The following is a 12,378-nucleotide window of genomic DNA, read 5'->3' as shown; positions in this document are numbered from 1 at the left end:
TTTGGCATTCCCTAGTTATGCCTAGACTGACACAGTTCTGTTTTTCATTCATTTCCTATTTAACACAGTTGGTGAATGCATGGCAGGGTTTACTGAATTACTTGAGAGTTTTCAATATAGTTTCCTTTCAAGAAATGTTTCTACTCAAATAACTTTAATATGCAACAGCCATATTTATTCTAAACTATTTATTTTCATTCCTCCTACCAGCATCTTTTAGTGTATGTCTGCCCAGTCCTCAATTACCTGTCACCTCAAACATTCGCTTCTTGAATGAAGTGACAACATTTCCATCCTTCCGCCTGAGTAAGGGGCTGCTTCTCCTCTCTGCCACTTTCTGTTTTAACCTGGACCGCACCTTCAAGTTGGGCTCAGAGGCTGGGGATTGAGACAAAGAAAATAGATAAAAATTAAAAAATAGAGAGCCAGTTGCTCCTGTGTATAAAAAACGGCTCACCCTTTTCTTGGTTCCTTCTCCTCTCAAGTTAAAATTCCAACCATGTAAATAAGGCATTAACTCTAAATGAATAAAACAGACAAATATAGTAATTATTTTAAGAAATGTGCAAAATGCTTTTCTACTTCTCTAAATATAAAGTGAAAAAAGAGTAAAAATATAAGTTCTCTACTTATTTTACCTGACAGAATTGGGATTGCTGGGAGGTTTAATCATTAAACATGTTTGGGTCAAAGTAAGATTTATTGTACGTCATTGTCAGCTCTTTTGATTCTCTCAAGGGTGAAACACAATACCACAAAAACAGTACCCTAATGTGATTTTAGAGACTCTGGCCTGACTTCTGGTAATAAGAAGACACCTCTGCAGAATATAATTTATGTCTAATTCTGATTCCTGGAATATTTCTTTGTCGGTGGTTTCTAACCTGAAATCCTGAGAAAATATACTCGGTATATTAACACCAAACCAAGTAGAATAACCATGAAAAAACTTTCTACACATTTAGTATACAGTCAAGTAGAAACAAAGGGTGGCCAAGGCTGAGAATTGACAGTTCTGAGTTAGGTTATATGTCCCAAAGTACAAATGCACATTATTCATAATACATTAGTATTTCTTTGGTTAAATTATTCTAAATAGTGATGTTCTCTAATTTAGTTATTATTTATTAGGTTTCTATGTAATTATACTCTAGAAGAATTTGATTGAGTCCCTATTTAGTACAAATCAGCGATGATCATGATAATGATGATGACATTGATGGTGAGTAATGAAAAGAGTGTTTCCAGTGACAACTAACATTCATGTAGTGATTCCTATGTCCACTTCTGTTGTAAGTACTTTGTTAACTTGTTTAGCCATAAGAAAAAATTGATAGGGGACAGATTGTATTTATATCTTGATTAATTAATGAGGCAACAAACAGAGAGGGTAAGTAACTTGCCCAAGGTCTCAGAGGTAAAAAGGGATGACACCATGATCTGTACCTAGATAATCTAGCTCAAGTCTATTCTTCCAAATACCAAAATATTTCTCCTCCACCTTTCCTTGTGTATGAACACCATAACAATCATAAACCTTTCCCCAAAGCATTACTAATCATCTGTATCAGATACAATGGTATCATGCAGCTAGAATTTTGGGTGAGTGAAAATGTTTTCTTTGAAGGATGTTATGTTTTTGCCTGACTGCAAAGGGATCAAAGTAAAACTTAGAATCTTTTCTTTCTTTATCCCTCTTTCTCACTGATTTGTTTTCATGTTTAGACTCCAAATATCTGTATGTTCATTTTGTCCTTGTTCTTTTTTTCCCTTCTCGGCAGCTTGACCTTAGATGGGGAACCCCTACTTTCTAGCTTTACTTGGAACAAGCTTAGTGAAGTAGAAACTTGAAAGAAATATTCAGTTATGAAAAATAAAACAAGTTAATTTTTTTGTGTTGTACACCTGATTTTTATGGCTTAAAACCCTAAACAGATGAAAATGGTTGTCTTGAAAATATTGCAAAAGGAGAAAATGGAAGAGGGAGTGAGAACAAGAAGTGCAGTGTCGGCAGCCCTGATAGGTACCACTTCCTGGGGCCCCCACCTTGAGGCAAAAAAGGTACACACTTTGGAGAAAAGATTAAGGTTCTTCCAGACCTTCCAGGAGTTGTCAGTCTACTTTATCCTAGTGGAGAAGTCTGAATCTGAATTACTAGCATCTGATTCAACCACAATTAAAGAGAGAAAATAAAATTGTATTAAGTCACTTAGATTTGTTTCCCTGTACATATTTATTTTTAAATTCCTTTAAAACACCAATTATTGTCTCTAAAAAGCTATAAGTTAATAACTATATTCATCTGAAGCCTGGGAAGGAAGAAGTGAGGAATACCTATATACTAACTCTTACTGCCCTTCCTCTGTAGCCTTGCTTATAAGCTGAGGGCACAAATCACAGATTCTCAGACTTTGACCTAGACATGCCTTCCTAATGAAATCTAAGTATTAAATGCTACCTACTGGCTCTTCAGAGTAAATATATCAATGGATCAACCACTTTAAAGGATGGAGTAGGAAATGCACTATGTTTTCAGGGAGAATAAGATTCTAGTTCTTTCAGAGCCTGACTCTTCAGTTCTGAAACATGAAAATCTAACCCTTCCTTTGTTTTAGAGTCAAGGCTATCTGATTAGATACCTAAAAACAACTGTGAAGGTCTGCATGAATGCAAGGGAAGAAAAGGTTTGTGGAATTTTCATTATTGCTACTACTGCTAAGGGTGGCACATCTTGGAATGACCGAGCCAGGACTGGGTCCTAACTCTCCTGATTTTCAGTCCAGCCCCTCTCTCTCTTTCCTAATACATTACACCAGCTGAGGCTGAGTTTCTGCAATCAAGACAAAAATGTGCCAAAAGCTTGGAAAAACAGCATATGCCATTTAAACATTCTACATGAAACCTAGAATTCCATAAGCTTTTCAGGGGGAAAAATGATTTTTCAGGTCAGCACATAGCTTTCATTTCTATGTTTGTTTCAGAGTGGGCTGGATATACAGTTCTAAAATTTCTTTCAAAGGTCAACACAAAAAAAGTGAGCACCAGACTACTAATGAGGATTAGGTTCTGGTCTTGTATCTATCAGCTACTAAAATCAATAACCTTGAATAGTTCCTAGTCTCTGACTGTCAGTTCATTTATGCAAATCAGCTACATATTACCAGATGGGCATGGAGTACATTAGCTTTAAACCTCAGTTTTTCAGGTTAAAATGGGGACAGTTGTTCTTTCCCCCCTCCATGTTCCCCAAGGGATTCCATATTCCATCTTTGCCTGAGTCCATCACTCTAGTCCTTTGCTGATTGTATTTCCTTTGGGCTCATCTATTGGTAGGACTGGTTAGTGATAAAGGATTAAGGAGGAGGCTCTCTCTGAGTAGGTGTTGCATCACTGGCTAGAGTTTTGTTTCTTTCTGATTTCATCTTCCTCTAGAGGCTTCTGCTCCATGGTTCCACCTTTCCCTGTGCTCCAGAAATATTATTTCCTCTCCTTGCTTTTTCAACCCTAGGGGTGGGAATGGTTTCTCACTAGTTTCTGGGCACCTCAACATCCCTAAGCAGTTGTAAAGTATTCCTTTGATAAGTCTATGACCAATATTGTGTATGTTCTGTTTCCTACCAAGGCTCTGATTAACAAAGTTGCACATACTCTGCAAAGTTACTGTAGAATTAAGTGAAATCATGTCCAGTAAAAGATAAACCAGTCCTTCTCAGTCAGGGAAGATGTTAACACCATGGGACCACTGGTAATATCTAGAGGTATTTTTGATGGTCAGTATGGGGTGCACCTGTTTGGAACCTAGTAGGTAGGAGCCAGGGATGCTCCTAAACATCCTACAATACACAGGACATCCCCTACAACAAAGAGTTGTCTGGACTCAAATATCTGTATTGCCATGTGTGAGAAATTCTGGGGTAAGAATCAGTAAATGGCAGTTTTTAATGACTGTGCTACACTGAGGTGATCAAAGGAGATAATACTATCTGTTAGAAATTCTCAGCAGATGTAGAAGCATAAGAAAGAAAGACAAGATTATCATAAATCAGGGATTACTATAGGTCACTTGAAAATAATCAACATTTCAATATACTTTTATACTTTGAAATTTATTTCAAAACATTTTTAATATTTTGGTGTTTCTATAAAAAGCAAAACAAGTCAACTTCATGCAGAAAAATGTAATTCTCAATTTTTGGGAGGATACTACTTAAAGCATTGTGATATTTTTATTTTAATCAGCTGAGGACACTGTCTTTTGTTTTTATCTTAGTTTTTTTATACAGTTTATTTACTGTTTTGAAAGAGAAAGCAACAGAGCAAGTCAGGGAGGGGCAGAGAGAGAGGGAGACTTAGAATCTGAAGCAGGCTTCGCTGATAGCAGAGAGCCCCATAGGGGTCCTGGGGCTTGTGGGACTAGTACTCAGGGACTGAACCTTCAGATCATGACCTGAGCTGAAGTCAGAAGCTTAACTGCTTGAGATACCCAGGCACCCCAAGGACATAGCTTTTTAAAAACTAGGAGACACTGATATTCTGTAAGTGCAACATAAATTTATTTTTTCAAAATATACAATACACTGGGGCTCCTGGGTGGCTTAGATGGTTAAGCGTCCAACTTTAGCTCAGGTCATGATTTCACGATTCATGGGTTCAAGCCCACTTCAGATCCTCTATCCTCCCCGCCCTCCCCATCCACTTGTGCACATGTACCCACATGTTCTCTCATTCTCTTAAAAAAATAAACATTAGAAAACATACACAATGTAAAACTTTTCTAAATAAAGGTCCATATCCATTAGTTCTAGTAAAAACTTTCATCTGTATTTCAGTACTGGTTTTGAGTCACCAGAGTCACCAAAGACATTAGTATCTCAGTGGTGAGGATAGAGGATGAAATGATAGATAACCATCATTTAGTCCTTGCAATGCTTTATAAACTCACTCCTCATATTTCAGAAGCCCACACACCAAAGCTCAGCATGATATATACCCAAGGAGTAGAATTAATGATCTATTGTGCTGACTCAGTTTGCAGTTAGAGTTAATTCCATTTTTAATGCTCTGGTCTCCCCAAAGGCTGAAGAATTCCATCCCAGTGACTTACTAATGGGATGCTAATCCTCAAGAGCCCAGAAAGATATCACTAACTGGGGAGACATTCTGCTGGTATCTCAGTGTATTTCATGCCTAGCTGCACTAATTGCCTTTCTATTTTTACCCCACACCCATCACTTTCTACATCTCAATTAATCACAGAAACAGAAGGCAAGCTTTTCAGTGTGTGTGCCCATCTGAATGCATGTGTCTGCTGAGAAGAAAACCTTGCACAAAAAATTGATTATCATTAATTAAATGAAAATGAAATTTATTTTATTAAAATAAAGAGGACAGACCTAAAACCCTTTGTTCTTTTCACTTAAAAGAAATTAAAATGGTAACAAAAGGAAACAGAAAACATTGCAAGATGCTTCATGAGCTAAATGTATTTCAAACCTTTCTTTTCATACATGGTGCAGAATGAACTTTGGTGTGGCAGGGTATGAGAACAAATAATGGGGAAATAATAGTAAAGCTAGGGAGCAGAAGCACAGGTTAAAAAAGTAGGATTCCAATAGTAAGTGACAAAGCCCCAGACTCGCCATTTCACTACAGCTTGGTTTATGTGAGTGTGAAGGTGTCATTTTTGCACACTTACACACACATACAGACATGGAAAGTATTTTTTGCAGAAGCAAATGGGTCTTGAACACAAAAAGACCAGACTCAGATTTCAATCCTAACTTTTCATGTAATAATTGCAACCATGCGTGAGTTGTCTCATCTCCATGAACCATTTTATCATTTATTACATAGTAATGATGTCTACCACACATCATGGTAGATGATTAAGGGGGTGGAATTGAGTGCTTAGCTCAACTGGCTGGCTCTCACAACAAAAAATTGTTTAATCTATAGATGTTGAACTAATGAATGCTAAATGCAGCCTTTATGTAAGACTACGAAACTTATATTAAAATAAAATAAAAAGAGAAGTAGAAGGATAGAGAGCTACACCTGGTTTACTGCCTTTGCATATTGCAATGTTACCTATAAAAACAACAAAAATGGTAATGGTCCTTTTCTGATCTTTTACTAAGTATATTTAAAATCCTTTTATGTTGGTAATTGACTTTACATATCTTTCTCGATTTTTTTAGTTGCCTTTTTGTAATTTCTACTCTATTTAGTTTGTCTTAAATACCATCTACCAAGAATGATGCCTACTATGCTCATTCTGTCTCTATTCACTTTTAATCCTAAATTATGAATATTGTTTACACCAATAATTTACGCAAAGATTCAATACCACATATCATGCTGTATAAGTGTTCTTCATTCTCATTGGAAATGATCATAAGGAAAAAAGGAAGAAGTTTCCATTGGGTAACATCCAAAAATACTATTAAGAATCCCTGGGTGGCTCCATCAGTGATTTTGGTTCAGGTTCTCAAAATAAATAAATGTTTTAAAAATTATACTATTAAGATAATAATTATTAAAATATCAAAATTCAGTACTAGATTAGTAAATGTGTCTTTATACTAATGGCTATTTGAGATTTTCAACAATTTTACCTGCACTGCTTGTTTAGCACTATAATCACGAGTGAAGGTGAGACCTCTGTTGCCAACTTAAGATTCCTCTTCTGGCACTGTCATTCTTCCCTGCTGTGCTAGATCATGGATTCGTTCACCCAGACTCTCTCTCTGCTGGATTTCTCCTGTTCTCTCCTATCCACAAGGCTTCCTTAGAAGCTGCCATATTCTAATGCTCTGTCACTTGGAACCAAGCACATAAAATCAATCATTCATTCTTTCTCTCTCTCTCTTAATGTTCTTTTTTTGAGAGAGTCAGAGAGACAGAACATGAGCAGGGGAGGGGCAGAGAAAGAAAGAGAGACAGAATTTGAAGCAGACTCCAGGCTCTGAGCTGCCAGCACAGAGCCCGACGTGGGGTTCGAACTCACGAACCGTATGAACCTGAGCCTAAGTTAGATGCTTAACCAAGTGAGCCACTTCATTCACTCTCTTCTGAATGTTCTTTAGGAAGATTAAGTTTCCTGCCTGAGTCACTTCTCCCTTTCAGGGTAACAATGTAGGAATCCATTCTATGTGAACCGTTCAATTAAGTAATCATTACAGTCATGAAGACATAGAAAATTCCCTAATCTAGTTTACCTAAAGATATAGGTTACTCTAATTAAAAATTTTCATAATTAGAGAAAGGCTATGTATTTGCAAAGATAGCATTCAGGATAATACTACAAATCTAATACAACTTATGATATTTTTGGCTCAAATAATACAGATATTTAATATCATGAGTCAGATTTTGTACATTTTAATATCAGGAAGCAAAATTTCTAATCTAACTCTAATTAAACCATTTAACAATATGTGATTCATACATATAAGTTTTTAAAAAATCACTTCTTTAGTAATTTTAACTTTTAATAACTAGCTACATTGATGGTAATTTATAAATGCAATTTCCTGGAGAAATTATAACACTATTCTTTTTGATTCAGAAATACTATTGTAAACATTATCCACCTTCTTATTGAGAATATACCAAATATATCTATTTGTTAAAAAGGATTATTCTCTTTCAAAAAGCATGTTGGTAAATGTTATGCATATTACTCAACTTGCAGTGTGATCTTCTGAAGTGTTTATTTTATAATAACATTTATTGCTGTCTTCTGATTATATAGGTCATACATGTTCAATATTTTTAGAAATGGGACAAATTGAGTGTTGCCTGCTAACATGTTTCTTTTGTGTTTTGTATATAAAAGTGTTTGAAAATGAGAATCAAATTATGTTTATGATTGCATACTGTTTGTTCACTTAATATATTATGAGTCTTTTCACAGGCAATTATATACTCTTCAAAATAATTCCATCTATTCTGTTTTTCACTTAAAATTCTATTATGAATCTTTTCCCAAGTAGCTATATATACTTTTAAAAATACATTATAAGGGTGTACCATATGTTATTTAGTCACATGTACATGTGAGTATGCAATATTTTATTTAAACATTTGATAACTGGATGTTTAGGTGATTCACAGCGTTGCTTGGAAAGACAGCACAGTGGCACATCTTATTGTGAATCTACATTCGCATTTGTGAGTATTTCCTTCCATCAGTGTAAATGGGAGTTTATTCTTAGGTCTCTCACAACTGAGAATAAAAACAAGGGGCACCCGGGTGGCTCAGTCAGTAAAGCGTCCGACTTTGACTCAGGTAGTGATCTCATGGCTCCTGAGTTTGAGCCCTGTGTCTGGCTCTGGGCTTGAGCCCGCTTCAGATTCTGCATATCGCGTTCTCTCTTTGCCCTTCCCCATTTGTGCTCCGTCTCCATCTCTGTCTCTCTCAAAAATAAATAAACATTAAATTTTTTTTTTGTAAAAAGGAGGAAAACGATGACAACCTCATTATGATTAGAAAAAATGTCAATGGGCATACAAGGCAAAGAGTATTATTAAGTCCTAGGAAGCAGCTCAGAGAATCTGGGAAAACATATGGAGGTCCTGGGAACAGGACCGTGGTCTAGAATGGGGCGGCTGTCAGCTCTGAGTGGGCATTTCCCACAGTACTCATGGATGCTTCATCTTCTGAGCCAGGGCAGACATTCTAAAACTCAAAGGCCCATGACAAGACACGCAGTTTCTTCTAAGAGCAGTTCTCTATGCAGAGGCGTGTACCCTTTTTACACCACTGTTTCTCCTGAGTGCCTGGTGTTCAACTGGCTTCCTCAGCACTTAGTAGAAATTTACTAAATGAATAAATGAATACAAAACTTGCTACTCAATGCTAGGTTTAGGAAAAACAACACTAGGACAAACAGAGGAGAAAAATAACACTTTTCTTTGAAATTTTAGGACATTTAAAGTACAAATTCCCATTGTTAAGGGCTAAGATACTTTAACCAAACAATATAATTCAGGACAAAACCAAATTATAAGTTATACACTACTTCATCATATTTTTATAGTTAAAATGAAAACTTTCTATTTAATTGGTTCCATTGTTTAAAGTCATTTAATTAAGATTCTGTTGAATAACAATACTGAGAACCGAGGCTACAAGTTCCATGAGGGCTGGGAAAGGGTGTAGTTACGTTTCCGTTGCTTATTCAGCACTTATGCAATACCTACTACACAGAATAAATCTGTAAGTTATTTATCTAATAAACGAAGCAATCAATGAATGTGAAAAAGGGTATGTTAAGCACTGAGGCAACTGTCTCATCAATAAAATAGAAAGCCTTTTCCCCCTAGGTCCTCAAGGTCTAACAAAAATGAACGACAGACTGACTGTGACCAATGCGGGGCTGGAAGTCCCAGCAGCACTGGGGCCGTGAGGCGGAGGCGGGAATCCTGGGGCTGAGTGGGACGCTGGCAGGCCGATCGGGGAAGAAAGTACAAATCTATATGGAGAAGACAACCTTGTCTAGGGGAGGGTGTTGTCAAATTCAATGAATAAAGATTGAGTATGCTCACAAGTTGAGGAAGGGATACTAAATGGAAGATAAAGGCTTCAAAGAAATATCAAGCAAAATTTAGCTAAATTATGCAATGCTAAGAAGAGAGACTATTAAATGTGTATCTTCAAACTCTCTCTCTTTCTTCTTAGCATAGACATGCTTGTATCTTTCCCATTCAAAGAAAAATAAGCCCTCTGGAGATACAAATATTATTAGCTACTGTCTGTAGCTATACTTTAACTCACAGTCCAGTTATTTTTCTTAAGTAGCCTTATACTTGCCACCACCACTTCCTTACCTCAAACCACCGTGATATGGCTTTAACCTTCACTGTTTCACTGAAATTACTCTACCACACATAGTGCTCAGAACAGTAAATGTCATAATTTTGTGTCTATTCTCAGTACTTAGCAACTACACAGACTCATGGTGAGTCTCAATAAGCAGTTGCTGAATGAATAAAGGCATGCGTGCACATATTCAAGTATGAAAGGAAATCTAATTAAAGGTTAGGCTTCAACTGTTATTGAGAAACAAAGTAGATAAACTTCAACTTTTCTAATTTCTAAAAATTTCTTGATGTTCAGTGTTTTAGCAAGAAGTCTTATAGATCAGAGGTGTAAGGCAGAAGTAATTTCATTTTTCCGGCAGGCACGAAATACAACATGTTTTGGATTCAAGGAAGTTATATATTCCCCCTACTGTCTAGAATAACTTCATATGTATCTAGACACTTATCTAGAATACTTTGCTTTATATATTTTAATATTTTAAGTATAAAATATTTACCTAAGTAAGGACAGATTCTGAAAATCCATTCTTTGAAAATACAGTAAAATGTTGAATTATCACTTCAATGAAACAAATTATATTAAAGGCATATTCAGTCTTCTACAATCCAGTTTCTAAAATCTACTTTAAAAAATTGTTAATGCTTCTTTGAGAGAGAGTGAGAGGGTGAGAGAGAGAGAGAGAGAGAGAGAGAGAGAGAACAAGAGAGCATGCACAGGCAGGGAAGGAGGAGAGAGAGGGAGACACAGAAACCAAAGCAGGCTCCAGGTTCTGAGCTATCAGCACAGAGCCCAACACAAGGCTTGAACCCATGAGCCATGAGATCATGACCTGAGCTGAAGTTGGATGTTGAACTGACTGAGCCACCCAGGTACCTCTCTAAAATCTAATTTTTAACCTAAAGCCTAAAGGTTTATAATAAAGTTTTACTTCTAAATGAGTATTTTACAACTTATATAATGCACTACCTTTGGGGACATCTGAATTTATAGACATATTTAAATCTTTTTTTAAATAAAAGTCCCCTTTAGTTCTAAAATTCTAGACTTATAGATAAAAATTAAGATACATTAATTTCGCTAGTAATACTTCAATAATGAATGAATTCCTGTCTAGGCATGAAAGAAATTATACCATGTACTTTACAGTTTTACTTACTTCCCTTATTATATGTATCCTTTATATACTCTTTCAAATAGAAATGTCATGAAGAATAGTTTAATTTGTGATGTAAAACTTTTTAACACTTCCTACCCAGGTACTTCATAGAAGCTATGGGTATAATCAAAGATGTGAACTGATTTCAGGACAGAGTGAGGACCCTCTTCATGGGTGAGATCTGCACGGGGACAACCTCGTATTTGACAGGGACACAATTTCTCCCAGAAAACAAGCATATAGTCAGGATTGTATGGTCTAGAAAATTAGTATCTGTCATCTAATAAGTCTCTGGGTATCACCACAAATCTAACTTTTCTTCTACTTATTTATGTTCTTGGCATGAACCTTACTTGGTCACATTTATGAGTCTGGCATTGATTCTCAGTCTTGACTCTGCCATTAATGGTATGATCTGGGTAAAGTATTATTCAATGTCTCTATGCCTCAATTTTCTTGCCTGACTTTAACAAGATCATAAGTATTAAAGAGAATGATGTATGGTAAATATAGTAAAATCACTGTCTAATCTTAAATGCTGTAAACCTTACTTTCTTCAAATATAAACTTTTTAAAAAACTTTTTGTCTCATGTTTATTAACAATTTTTCAGTTCAGCTTTGTGGGTGATAAAAATGCACCAAATAAACCCCAACAGAGGGGAAGTATGTATCAGCTAAGCATTTACAGAAAAGTATGAACTATTCAAGCATACAGTGCAGGAAGAGCAAGGACTATTTGGAAAATCAGGTGTGGATGGCTTATGCAAGTGTGAAGCCAGAGAGTTTTTCATGGGATTGTAACTTGTTTGGTGTAGCTGGGAGAAGTGGTATGAGAGGGTGGAGTGGAGAAAGGTTCCAGAAAAGGCTGGGTCGGGAGGGGAGGAGGGAGGGAAAAGTTTGTGAAAGCCATGCAAGGAAGATATGCCTTGAGGACGACACAAGCAGTATTACAGGGAAACCTGGCCGGCTCAGTCAGTAAAGCATCCAACTCTCTATGTCAGGATCCTGAGTTTGAACCCCACCTCGAGAGTAGAAATTACTTAAAAAATTAATTCATTCATTAAAAAAATAAGAGGTATTATATGAGTCTTAAGTAGGAGGGTAGGAACATTTGATTTAAAATTTAAAAAGACAGAGAGCTGACTTGCCAAGGGTATGCTGGAGTTAGAAAATGGTCTATTACTGGAATGGGCATTGAACTAAATGGGTACTGAATCGCAACAGATGGCATGTTGAGAAAGGAAAGGTTTAACAGCCAGTGATGACAGAAAATTCTATGATAAGATAGAGGAGAACCAGTTCCCCAGTTTTCTGGATTGGAAGGTGGTTCCACTAGTCTCCTCAGGCAATCACATTGTTCAGCTTAGTTTAAGCGGCTTTCCGGTCAACCTTGAC

At 36.4% G+C, this 12,378-nt stretch overlaps 1 protein-coding gene across 1 annotated transcript in view; it reads right to left on the bottom strand.

Annotated features, from left to right (window-relative positions):
* The window catches only part of HDAC9 (histone deacetylase 9), a 912,954-nt gene that overhangs the window by 394,735 nt on the left and 505,841 nt on the right, over positions 1-12,378 (bottom strand). Inside the window, exon 8 of the mRNA XM_029929772.1 lies at positions 247-378. Coding sequence (XP_029785632.1) covers positions 247-378 — 132 coding nt within the window. The remainder of the gene's footprint in view (positions 1-246; positions 379-12,378) is intronic.

This window comes from Suricata suricatta, chromosome 2 (assembly GCF_006229205.1).
Source record: "Suricata suricatta isolate VVHF042 chromosome 2, meerkat_22Aug2017_6uvM2_HiC, whole genome shotgun sequence".
In the NCBI taxonomy this organism is placed as follows: domain Eukaryota; kingdom Metazoa; phylum Chordata; class Mammalia; order Carnivora; family Herpestidae; genus Suricata; species Suricata suricatta.
Note: the sequence above shows the minus strand (reverse complement) of the source record. Positions and strands in the feature narration are given on the sequence as shown.